Source organism: Alligator mississippiensis, chromosome 12, assembly GCF_030867095.1.
Source record: "Alligator mississippiensis isolate rAllMis1 chromosome 12, rAllMis1, whole genome shotgun sequence".
NCBI classification, from domain to species: Eukaryota; Metazoa; Chordata; order Crocodylia; family Alligatoridae; genus Alligator; species Alligator mississippiensis.
This window is the reverse complement of record NC_081835.1, coordinates 44,641,089-44,654,246: the sequence shown is the minus strand read 5'-3', so window position 1 is coordinate 44,654,246 and position 13,158 is coordinate 44,641,089. Positions and strand designations below refer to the sequence as shown.

General features: G+C 51.0%; 1 protein-coding gene across 4 annotated transcripts in view; it reads left to right on the top strand.

Annotated features, from left to right (window-relative positions):
• The first annotated feature begins 12,177 nt into the window (after positions 1–12,177).
• Positions 12,178–13,158, top strand: part of CACNA2D2 (calcium voltage-gated channel auxiliary subunit alpha2delta 2) — a 736,608-nt gene continuing 735,627 nt past the window's right edge. For 2 of the 4 annotated variants that reach the window (XM_059716176.1, XM_059716175.1), the window contains exon 1: positions 12,180–12,596. In XM_059716176.1, the coding sequence (XP_059572159.1) occupies positions 12,472–12,596 (125 nt within the window). In that variant the 5' untranslated portion in view covers positions 12,180–12,471. Of the gene's footprint in view, positions 12,597–13,158 lie in introns of all 4 variants that reach the window. The other 2 variants (XM_059716173.1, XM_059716174.1) reach the window with 2 other exon arrangements.

Genomic DNA, 13,158 nt, shown 5'->3' with positions numbered 1-13,158 from the left:
ATTAAAAAAAAAAAAAAAACCTAGGGGACTGTGGCATCAGCACCTACACAGTCAGATGGGTCGCTAGTTGGCTGGAGGGCCACACCCAGAGAGTGGTGGTGGACGGGTCTTATTTGACCTGGAAGGATGTGGGCAGTGGGGGTCCACAGGGTTTGGTTCTCAGGTCCGCACTGTTCAACAGCTTCATCAGCGACTTGGATGGGGGTCTAAAAAGCATCCTGTTCAAATTCGCAGATGACACTAAGATGTGGGGGGAAGTGGGCATACTAGAAGGGAGGAATAGGCTGCAGTCAGACCTAGAGAGGTTACAGGGGTGGGCGTATGAGAACAGGACGGGTTTCAACACTGACAAGTGCAAGGTACTGCACCTGGGGAGGAAGAACCAGCAGCAGACCTACAGGCTGGGGAACTCCCTTCTCATCAGTGCAGAGGCAGAAAAGGATCTTGGAGTCATTATTGACGCCAAAATGAACATGGGCCGACAGTGTGGGGACGCGATCAGGAAGGCCAACTGCACCTTGTCATGCACCTGCAGATGCATCGCAAGCAGGTCCAAGGAGGTGATCCTCCTACTCTATGCAACACTGGTCAGGCCGCAGTTGGAGTACTGCATCCAGTTCTGGGCACCGCACTTCAGGAGGGACGTGGACAATGGAGAGGGTCCAGAGGAGGGCCACCCACATGATCAGGGGTCAGCAGGGCAGGTCCTATGAGGAGAGGCTACGGGACCTGAACCTGTTCAGCCTTCACAAGAGAAGGCTGAGAGGGGATCTGGTGGCCATCTATAAACTTACCAGGGGGGATCAGCAGGGAACGAGAGAGTCCCTGTTCCCCCAAGCATTACCAGGAGTAACAAGGAATAACAGCCACAAGTTGGCTGAGAGTAGGTTCAGGCTAGCCATCCGGAAGCACTACTTCACTGTCAGGGTGGCTAGGATCTGGAACCAACTTCCAAGGGAAGTGGTGCTCGCTCCTACCCTGGGGGTCTTCAAAAGGAGGCTGGATAATCACCTGGCCAGGGTCATTTGACCCCACCATTCTTTCCTGCCCATGGCAGGGGGTCGGACTTGATGATCTGCTTAGGTTCCTTCTGACCCTACCAACTATGAAACTGTGAAATACTAGCAGAGACCCTGGAGCATGAGCATTGATCCATTTCAGAGGCACACTAATGAGAATTTTAGGACATCCTTTGTCAGGGCACCTGAGCTCTACTTCTCTCCTGTAGTCTTTGCTGCTGCCCCCTGCACTTCTAGTTGCCTGCACCAGCATTCTTATTCTATCCACTCCAAAAGCTTTACAAACAGCTCTGTTGCTGCTGTTTCCCTCTTGAACTCTATTCAAACACAGTATGGTTCTCCCTGACTTGTGGTAAGTGTAGCAGTTACTTATTATGTATCTATTAACATTGAGTGCATTCTTCTTTCCCCTCTGTGAAACACTAATATTGGGCATGAAGCAGTGCCATACATCATCAGCTGAGGAGCTGAGGTTGAAGAACCCTGGATAAGAAGAATAAACCTTTAAAGTCAGAATGTGTATTAGCTATTATCATCTGTTTATTCTTAATTACCTCTTGCCCTTATTTGTCTCACTTTAATGGTATGTCAGCCAACATTTTCTGTCCTCTCACTCAGTGACTGAAGTAGAAAGGATATGGATGGGCTCCTCCTCCAGTTACTGGTGAATTTTAGACACACAGTCACACCTCTGTAAATGTAGGCACAAATGAGACTAATTCAATGAGATTGTTCTGGATTTAAATTGGTGCAGCTGTTAACTGATCTATGCATGGGCTCATTCTGTAAGGTGCCTTCCCCTACCTGGTCAAAAAAAAAAAGTCCATGCTCTGGGCCAGACAGAGCTCTCAGTACAAGGAGAGATACAGAACTACACCATCCCCAGGAGGATAGGAAGGGAGTCTGGAATCATGTCTATCTGTACAAATCAGGAGTAACTCAGTGGGGTTATACTTTGGTAAACCAATATAATCAAGCAAGGAATCAGGTGGACTTTCCCCAATTCCTCCAAAAGCTGTCAGAGGGTGTTTGTTTTGACTAGCTTTTTCCTGATGATCTTCCTACCCCAAGCAAGCCAGTGTAACGATCCTATCCTGCACACTGATACAGATAGGGAATGGGGCAATGGCCCCTTCTCTTCCCAGTCCCCGTTTTTTGGTGATTTGTTTACCAGAGAACAACTGGGGCAGTCCATTTCTGTAAGCAAGGATTGCTGTTGTAATTGTTTTTTACACAACGTGCACCCATGCATACACTTTTCCTAGTTTTGGTCACAATCTGACTCACTGAGCCGAGTACTCAACTCTTCCTAACAATTGGCTTTAATAACAACAACAAAGAAATCGGTCATAGGACCAGCTTGAGTCAGGGGAAGATGCCCAACTGGTCCTAGAGTTCCTCCTTCAGGACTACTTATTTAACACTCGCTAGTAGGTGTTGTAGGGTTTTGATGCCCTCTTTGTTGGTGCCTTGCCCACCAGTGACGTCAGGGTGAGACTCGGTTTCGGTGCCACGTAGATAGTCTGGGCACTGCCCCTTCTCATCTGCCACGTCTTTGATGTTCCTGTTGGGGAGGCAGTTCCCTGTCAGTGACCTGAAGGGGTCTTGGCCCTGGGATGTCTTTGTGGGGCTCCAAACCTCCCTTTTTAACCCACCCTTATCATGGCCTTGCCCTGGGTAGACACTGCTCCCCACAGGTCTTCCCACACTGCCCACCTTGGAAGGGATGGGTCTTTCTGGCTGTCAATCTTCAGGGGTCCACCCCTTGTCTCCAGGTCAGCTTCCCCTCTTCTGGAAAATTAAACCTGCCCCCTCTGGGGCCAAACTGTAATTTAGACTGAAACTGGCTCCTGTCAGCAGGGCTCACAAGATTCTCCATCTCAGGGCCCTCAATCCCCTGGGGAGACTCATCCATCCCCTTTCTCTTAGTAAGCATGGGTACAGGCAACTGACCTGTGCTCAGCCTCTACCAGCTCTTCTGACATCACCTCCCCAGGGCCCAGCTGACCTGTAATCCAGTTGTCCTGGTCCTTCCAGCCGGTGTTACCTACTTCCCCCTTCTGGGGCCTCGTGATCCCCCATGCTCTGCCCACTCTAGGGCTGTCTGGGGATGTCTGCAGGCTTGAGTAGCTGTCCCCAGCCACGGTGCCTGAGCCCCTGGTTGAAGCCCTGTTGCTCCCTGGTGGCATCCCTTGTGGCTGCTGCCCCACCGTGGGGCTCCCTTGCCCTTGTCGGCCCCCAAGGCTGCTCCCTGCCTCAGAGGTCAGGGTCCTCCAGCAGGCACCCAGCTCCTTCTTGGGGCAGCTGGAGTTGGAGCCCACCGGCTCCGCAGCCAGCATCTCCTAGCCGGTGTCCTGCTCCTGGCTTCCCGGCACGGCCCCAGCTGATTTCCCCGACCACCTTTTGAGCAGCCCATGCTGCTCCAAAGCCACACCCCCAGCTTTCACCGATGGGCAGGCCTAGGCAGCTGTGGAACTGCCAAGCCTGTGTCTGCATCTCCTCCCAGCTCCTGCTTGTCCCAGCTCCTAAGGTAAGTGCTGGGGTGCGTCGGGCAAGGGTCTGGGCCACACTGTGGGGGGCTTTTGCCTCCCCTCTCACAAACACCTACCTAGATCCTCTCTGTCCAGATGGCCCTTCTCTGATCTTCTTTCTGTTTGGGTGGTGAGGCAACGAGCCACCTGCCTCAGTAAGTCAACAGGCTCCATGCAGTGTTTTCCCAGGAGGACCAATATGTAGTAATCAGATGGGACACTTTAAGCGGATGTTACTTGTTGTTTAGGGCAGAATCTTGTTGCGCTTTGGGTCAAAATGACGCTTACACAAAGTTGCTAATCCCAGTCCACATGCAGTGTGGATTGTGCAAGTATCCACCAATGCTACTGACCTCCGATATACTGGTGACCAAAGATGCCTCCAGAAAATCCTTCCGCATCAAATGGGAAGGAAGATCACTGCACAAATACCAACATCCTTACTAAAGCCAATGTTACCAGCATTGAATCAGTGATTCCCCGAGCACCAGCTCTTCTGGACCAGACGTTGTGTATGGATGCCTGACTCCTGACCCCCAGTACAAGTGCTGTACTCCCAGCTTAGTAACAGCCTGAGACCTTGCAGTGGCCAGATAAAATGCTACAAGGACACATTGAAAGCATATCCTAGCCTACAGTCTAATCTCCCTTTTGGAAAGACCTGTAACTTTTGTGGATGGGTCTGTGGCTCAAGAATTGGACTTCTAAGTCCTCTCATGACCCATCTATGAGCCATGGGAGAAATGATCCTCAAATTGAGGGACTGCCAATGACAATAGCACCTACTGAGCATGTTCAGCAGGCTATGCTCTGGCTGACCATGAGCCTCAGTAAAGTCCTGAAATTGTGGCTGGGCAAAATAGAGGAAGCAGGATGACCTTACTTTGTTTTAGGTCAAAAGCCTCCTCATTAAAAAACTTGCCCAGATGCTGGGCCCTACTTACCCAGAGGGGGTTTGTATCTTCATCTTTCTAATTTCCCAGTATAGTGCTTTAGCAACCAGGCCATAAGGTATTATCTAGTGCCTGCTTCAGCCCTCTTCCCAAAGCTAAGCCATTTACCTTGCATTTCCTAGTCATAGGATAAAATAGATGGGGATCAGCAAGAAATTTCTGAATGTTGGGAAGCAAGGTACAGGATAGATCTTGAAGTCCCTTCCCTTCCGTTCCAAAGCTGCAATCTCATAAAGCCAGACATCCTCTAATTTGCCTCTTTTCCTCTTGGCCCCACACATTTCCCACTCTTCACTGACCAGGGGTGTAGCCTCAAAGGGCACATCCAGATGAGCCCGCACATGCCTCTTACAGTGTCTCAAACCCCTTTGAGACACTGCAAGAGGCACGTGCAGGAACAGGAAAAGGTTCCCCCTGCTGCAAGAGTGCAGCGCGGGGGCAAAATGAGACTCTTGGAGTAAAAAACAAAAATGGAGCTAAAAAAAGCGGGACAGGGAATGGTCCTGTACCATGCCCTGAGGCAACCGGAGGCTGGGTTCTCCATAGAGACACTCTGGCTGCCAGAGCGTCTCTGTGGCTGGCCCTTACCCTGGTGCTGAAGCATGCTGCTTGCCTGTGCAGGGCAGGCAGCATGCCAGCAGCAGGGCTCCAGTGCCGTTAAGTGAGGGGTTGGTGGGGCTGGAGGGGGGGGGGGGTGCTGTGTGGGGACCCCGCTGGCCCCACCCACTCCCCCAGCCCCACTCCCTGCCTGACCCCTGAGCCCCCCAGATCCCTTCCCTGCCTGGGCCCAGCCCTCCCACCCCAGCATCCCCACAATAAAAAAACCCCTCCCTGGCATTTACCGGCAGTTCCAGCTGCCATCTGGGTCACTGGGGTGCTGCCTGCACAGTGCAGGGCAGGGTGACAGCCCCAGTGGTCCCAGCCCAGGGCTTCCTACTCCCTGCTGCCCTGTGCTGCCCAGGGGGGCTCTGCCAGGAGGCCCTGGAGCCCCCACAGCCCCTGCTTCTAAGGTGAGTAGAGGCTTTTTTTTGTTTTTTTTTGTTGTTGTTTTTTGTTAAGTGCCAGTGCCTGGGGTTGCGGGGGCAGCCATGGGAGCCTGGGGCTGCAAATGAGGGATGGAGCCAGGCATAGCAACCATTGAGGGGTCTGGGGGAGTGGGGGGGTAGGTGGGGCAGCTGGCAGGGGATGGGACCAGGTGGGGTAGCAATCAGGGGGCTGGAATGGGTCATGTGGGCCCTGCAGGGGGGGTGGTAGCCCCCACAAAGGCCATTTGGCCCCTGTTGGGGGCAGCTGTTACCTCGATTGAGGGGCCGTAGCCCTTGTTGGGGGGGCAGCAAAATATATATTCATGTATTCTTGAAACATGTATTTAGAGTTCACTTTATTATTATGATAGAGACACTGGTAGTCTTCCAAACTGCTTTAACACTGTAGATAGATCAATAAAACATTGCCCAACTGATCGTGTGCTCTCTCTCTCTCTCTCCCTCTCTATAGTGGTTTTTTGTTTTAATTGTGGAGGAACATGGATTTTGGGGTATTTTACGGAGTGACTTTGGGATTTTTTTTATCGGGGATTTTTCAGTTTTCCAATCAGGAACACCAGAATTCCACTAGGGAGGCCAGTGGCCAGACCCTGCCTACTCAGAGCTGGCACCTTGGAGCCAGCTGGAGGTGGCTGACCTCCTGGCCAAATGGGGCCAGGAGGACATGCTTTGACAGTTCAAAACAGGCCACCACACCCTGAACATCTTCTGGGCGATAGCTGCCCAGATGGCTGGGCAGGGGGCACACTGGCAGTAGTGCCACACAGAGGCCAACTCTGCAGCCACAGCCCACTGGCAGCTAGCCCAGAGAGGCAGATGCCTCTACTGGCTGTGTAGTCCCCATCTGGGTCTGGCAGGTGCGCAGCAGGTCACAGCCAGGCAGCAGCCCCCGCTGCCAGACTGCTGCAGTGAGTAGAGGGTGCAGGGAACTCTCAGCGCTGCTTCAGCAGTCCCCCTGGCACAAGGAATAATGTCCCCAGGTACCAAGTGGATGGGCCCCAGAAGCTCCTGAGAGCAAGTAGGCCTGAGCTGCTTGCCAAGGCAAATGTTGTACTGATGGGGCCAGGACAGGGCAGCTTTTTATATTGCTGGGGCCAGCACAGGTGCTGGCCCCGGGCTCTAGCTCCCCCTGGCTGTAGATCTGGGAGGAGCCAGGCAGGGGTATTTTGCCCCAAGTGGCACAATTTGCTCCACAACTAATTGCATGTCCGAGCACACGCTGAGGCAAAAAGCCCTGGCTCAAATTTGCACCACTTCTATTTGAGTTGCTGCAAGCACATGTGCTTGCATGTGTGGACATGCCCAAAAGGAGCAATGGAGAGGATATCAGATAGCACCTGACCTAGCTGACATAGCTGTTCAAGTATATATTGAAAAGGTAGAGAGAGATAGGGCCTTAAACCTGGCTCTTCCACCTCCTGGATGAGAGCGCTGACCACTAAACTATGTAGCTAAAACACTGGAGGTCCTGCTAGCTGTGGTTTTATTTTCCAGCTACAGCTGTGGGACTTATACAGAGCCTTGTACCTACCCAACCAGAGTACAGCATACTCTGGGGGCTGTAGGCTACCAACCCCTATGTGCTCAGGGGCCATAGGTTACCAACCCCTGTGCTAGACCAATACAGGTGTATTAGGAAAGCAAGTGCATCCTAAATGTACCTTGCTTTTCACTAGGTGCATCTACACATTCACTTTAATGCACAGTAGCCTATTTTACTGCACATTAGAGCATCATGGCAAAAACTGTGCTAATATGCTAATGCACAGTAAAATTAGGCTACTGTGCATTAAGCATCACTAAAAAAGCATGTACTTTCACTACTGCGTGTTAGGGCAGCCTAATGCACATTTACTTAACACCTCACATTAGAGGTACTAAACTTAATGCGCAGTAGCAAAAGCACATTAATGAATGTGTAGATGCACCCACTGAGGAGGATATTGAAGGTTTCTAGGTTTTTTTTCCCCTGAAATTTGTCCCACCATCACTAGGTAGTAATAGGAGAATTGGCTCTGAAGGATATCTGTTTTGCTGGTATCCTGTCAGAATGCTACTGGTGCCATGTTCTTAATTTTATAGGGTCCAATATGTATTACAGTATTATACCATTGTAGGTGCTATTTCAGTTTCACTAGGAGGGGATGTACAGTACTCAGACTTGTTTTGGGAACCAAAACTGATATTTTAAAAACATCTTCAGAGACACTCTGCATAGAGCAGATGAATTCAATGTAGCAGCTGCATCCTGGTTTTAAGGAACTTTTTGGTGCTGCAGTCCTGCAATTGTAAAGTGACAGCATTGTACTCCAGTCTCAGCTGCAGAAATTTAGTAACAGTGACTGGAGGAGAGTTTCTAGCAGGCATACTAGAGGTAGGAGCAGGGGATATGAGGATTAGTTACTAGCATTAAGTCGTAACAGTGCATAGCTTTTAGTTCATGGATGTTATTGTTGCTCCCTTATATACAGTGATTGAAAAATGTATGTGAACTTCCACATTTGGTGTCTGTGTAAAGATAATATAAGGAACCCCCTCGATCAATTCATGTTTGTGCCATGGGCAATGGGCTTTGTTTGTGGCATGTCAGGGCTAATCTAGTAGCAGACAGGTGTAAACCAACATTTTTTCTGTTGTATGTCCTAACTAATCTCTTCATTTGTGCCCAATCACATTTAAGAAACCTTCCAAATGGCTTTTTCTTAGCAGACTGTCTGATTATAGATTGCAGAGGTCACAACAACAAACATAACATGGCTAAAAACATTTACAGTTGCAAATGGAAAGAGTGAAAGTAGTAAGGGGGGAGAGGAGAAAACCACCAAAGTAATGGGAAAACAAAATGGCCATATGCTCCAATGAAATTTGCATCATTTTTTCTGTAAACTTAAAGAAGCTCCAAAAAAGTGCATTTTCCTTCTGGGGGGGCTTGATATAAACTTGCAGCAAAGCAAGACAGGACAGCAACACTAGAAAGCAGTTAATAGACAGTTGGGGTCCTTTTCTTTATTCCCTAGGCACCCACAACTTCAAAGGTCGAACTCTCCTCTCAAGTGCATTGGCACCAGAGATTAAATTTACCTTTTGCTTAGAGTGGTACAAATGGCTGTAAGACCAGAACTTGGTCTTGAGGAAAGGGAAAGCTAGTGCTTTTGTGCTTTTAGCTCCTACTTCCAGCTGTTACTGATGGGCAAGCAACTTTCCCATACTATGCATCAGTTTCCCTATTTTTTAAATGGAGATAATTGTACTTACCTTTTAAAGCACTTTGAGATTCACAGGTGCAAAGGCCTATATAATAGCTACATTATAGTGCTAGGTGCTGTATAGACACACAATGAAAAGAGATGTTGTAACAGGGAACCCAAACCCTGTTATTCAGGCACAATGGAAGGGAGGAGAGGGGACTGTAATAGAGTGACGGGGCTCCTGTCACTTTAATCAGACACAGCAGGTTAAGTTGGCAGTGTGGGACATAGCTGCAGAAGTGCAGGCTGGCCCGTAATTAAGAGGGTAAAACACCTGTGCGGGGGAGAGACACGGACATAACAGAAGCGGGGGCTTCTAGGCATATACACCCAGGGCCTGAGCCACAGCAGGAAGTCAGACTCTACAGGCTATAGGAAATGAAACTCCAACAGGAAAGGTGACTGTAGCAAGCAGTACCCAGGGATAAACAAGTCCACCACAAATGTGAGAGTGGGCCTAGCCGTGGGAATTTGGGAGTTTGTGGTATGATATTGACAGCCAGTGGGGATAAATTGTATAGTAGTAGTTTGCTTATATTTCAGTTGTTCTGCTGTATGTTTGTTTGTTGAACAACTGGTGGACTCTGTAGGGGCAGAGGATGCCACAAGCAGGGTACCTGGCAAGCAGCTTCCGCTGAGGCCCAGAGGGCCAGGGCATGAGTTAGTGGATCTGGAGGAGAAAAAAGTGCTGAAGCTGAACAGGATGAAGCTTGGACAAGAGTTGGGGTCCAAGGGGCCCAGCATTAGTCCAGGACACAAAAAAAAGTGTGTGTGGCAGGGAGACTTTCAGGTGTTGGGGACTGAACTCCAAGCCAAGTGGGCTAGGGTGAACCCACAGAGTAGAAAAAGGGACTAGGAAAAACACCTAGAGCTTGCTAGCTTCAAAGGGCAGCCTTCCCTCTTCATCAACAATATCAAGGCATGGCAGGGAGGACATCAGGGAAGACCCAATGTACTGTGTGTATTTTATGAAATAACTATATCCATTATTGAAACACAAGATTATGCTGAAAAATGCTTCAGCTGTGGGATTCCTGTTGAGTTCAGTGCATGGTGATCTTGCAAGACCAGATCTCTAGATTCTAGCTTCAGCTTTGTGCTTATTTTTCTAGGTGATCTTGGACAAGTACCAACATTTCTATGATTCAGCTTCCTTCCAAACCCCACTAAGTGTTCTGGTCAGTAATCAGTTTGGCAAATCCTCATTATTTCCATTTGTAGGACAGTGTTTCCTTTTGGGAGGAATTCTCAGTGCATCATGTTGATGAGGTCACACGCATTCAGACACTACCTTTGGTTTCCCAGGGCACAGCAGGTTCTGGAATTAGAATTGCTTTTGTTCACTTAAAGGCTGGTAGTGCTTTGGCCCCTCACCTGGGAAGGAGACTGAGATATGTCTCTTAAGGGAGCATTTACAACGCCTTAGTTCAAAAAGCATTCCTGGGTTTTGAACTTACCACTCTGTTTAAGGCTCTAGAAAAGACATGGCAGAGCTGGCAATACCTAGGGTCCCCAGACTTCCTTGGTCCAGGACAATCTAGATTTACAGTTGGAAGATGCTGAGGCAGTATTTAGATGACGTTCAACCCTACATCTGTGTCATACATGCTGCATGGTGCAGATCACTAACTACTTTGGTCTCTTGCTGGGGATGGATGAAGGCGAGCTGTCAAAGACTCAGTCCATGCAAGAGTAAGACTATATGCTACAATTAATCAGAAGCAGTATTGGAAATGCCAGGCCTTCAAAATGTTAAATCAAGTTCCAAAACCATATTTAAAAATGTGGAGTTTTACTTGTTTGGGGGTTTTGAATATTCAGTGTGCATCCTAGCAGATTCTTTGACGTTTCTCCAGTCAGACTGTTACTACTTTTTAAATGAAAGTGGAAATTCTCAACCATTTGTTTCAGAACTGGGGACTCTTGTTGCAGTGAACCAGACCCCTGAGGGGGAATTCTGGAGTGCTGTGTGTGGCCACATCTGAATACTCACTCACATGTCAGTGAGCGAAGAGTGCAGAATGCAATGGCCTGTATGTTCATGGGCCTCAGAAATCACATTACTTCTGTGTTCCACAAGCAGTACTAACTTCATATTCATTTCTGGATGAAATTTAAGGGTCTTGTTTAACATAATGAGTTGGGTGTTGATTAACTCCAAAGACCATCTCTGTGTGATTGCATGGTATTTAGAAGCAGTGCAGGGACTGCAGCATGCTGTCAGTCCCCCCTCTTGTGGAGGTGATTGGGAAGGAGGGGGAAGTCCCATTGCCCTGTGAGATAGGAGAGGGGCCTCTGATTGGCAACATAACAATGTATGCTTTGGTTCACTAGAGCCAGGTATTGGGGACACCTTGGATAACAATGCAAAGACCACTCATTCACCTAGGGTGGCCTGGGGAGTGGGAAGGAAGGAAGGAGTGAGATCCCATTTGGTTTCCCAGGGCAGGTTCTGGCATTAGAATTGCTTTTGCAATGTCTAGGAGGGTTGTAAAACGCTGGAACAGGCCACTTGGAGACTCTCCATCCTTGGAGGTTCTTAAGCCCTGGCTGGGATGATGTAGTTGGGGATGGTTTTGCTTTTGAGCAGGGGCTTGAACTAGATGACCTCCAGAGGTCCCTTCCAACCCTAATTTTCTATGATTCTCTGATGTTAGGAAGACCAATTAGGAGGACTAGTCTGCTAGGACAAGTGGCCAAAGCAAGTGTTAGATGTTTAAAAAAAAAAAAAAAAAAGTAAGTGCAGTAACTTCTCTGCCTTGGAGGGGTTGCACTAAGCTTGCAGGTCAGGCAGCACATGGAAGTCTGCACAATCAAGGTACTACCATTACTCTGCTCCTTGGGAGCGGTGCATAGATTGTGGTTTTAGGAATACAGGCTCCTGAGGGAGATGAGGAGACACTGTTGATCTCCAAGGAAATGCCTTGCAGCGGCCAATTTCTTGAGCGGTGCAAAATTAAATCCTTTCCATTTTCTCTCTTAAGCAAGGAAGGACGGCGCTGTGTGGGCCCAGCCCGGCCGAGCCGCCGGTGGAGCGGTGGGTGACACCAGAGCGGGGCTGGGAGACGTGGAAGTTGGTATCCGAGGGCGCACGGGAGAGCGCGCAGCGGGGCAGCAGGCCTCGGTTGCCAGGGCAGGGGCGCGGGCGCGGCGCGTGGCAGCGATGCCGGGCAGGGCCGGGGCAGGGCGGCGGCTCCCGCCGGCGCAGGTGAGCGGGGCCCCGGGGATGCGGGCAGCGCCGCGCGGGCCCGGGCGAGGCGGTGCAGACGCGGCCGGCCCGGCGGGAGCATGCGCCGTGGCTGCCGCGAGGCTGGGGCTGGAGCGAGGGGAGGAGGCTGGGCAGGTTGGCCGCCTATTTGAGGGAAAGTATCAGTTTGTGCTCGCTCAGTGCTGGCTACCGCGGAGCTGAGCCCGGCGGCGGCGGCGGCGGCAGCAGCGGCCGGTGTGTGCAGGGAGCCCGGGCGGCGCTGCCGAGCACTGCCCCTCTCATCGCACTGGTGGCGGGCGGCGGAGGCTGCCCCCTGCCCGGCTCGCGCCCTCCTCGAGCGGCGGCAGCCGCAGCCCCCGAGCCCCCCGGCCGGGCAGGGGCGACGCGCGGGGCCCCGGGCGGCCCCGGGGGGAGAGGATTGCTGCCGCCGCCGCCTGCCCTTCCACACTGCATTTTTAATGGAAACATGGCGATCTCGGCTCAGACCTGCAGCGCATCTTCCATGGTCCCGGCTCTTTGCGGCCACATCGTCCTGCTCCTCGTCCTCTCCGCCCCCGCCGCGGACTGCTACAGCTTCCCCCAGCAGTACACGTAAGTCGGCCCCTTCCCCCCGCGCTGCTTCCCAACTTGCCCCTTCCCCGGGGCTGGTCGCGGCGCCGGGCATCTCCTGGCTCCAGCCCTCGAGAGCTCCGCTTCGGGCTGCGCAGACCCCGGTGGGTGGCGCGGGGGACTAGCAAGCGCACAGGTTGCGTCCTCCGGCCCCGGCGATGTGGAGTTGGCAGCGCAGGATGCTCCTCACCAGCCACCCCGAGGTGCAGCTGCTCCTCCTAACTTCAGCCCCTGGGGGGTCGGGGTCTGCACGTCAGGGCAGAAGGGAAAAGCGGTTAGGAGGGACCGGGGTGAAGGAAGCATTGTGCCAGCCTGGCGTTTTAAGAGCAGTTAATCTCTCTCTCTCGCAATATTTTCCTTCTTTGTGAAGGATGCATCGGAGAGCGATGCTTGGGAGGAGCGGGGCATCAAGAGTGACTAATAGTAAAAGGGACACCCAGGCAAATATTGAAGTTAATATTATGAGCTGTTTGGGAAGGAGCTGTAGTGAGGGCAAAGGTTCAAAAGATCAGGGCCAGGGTGGTGGACTTCTCTCTTTGTACAC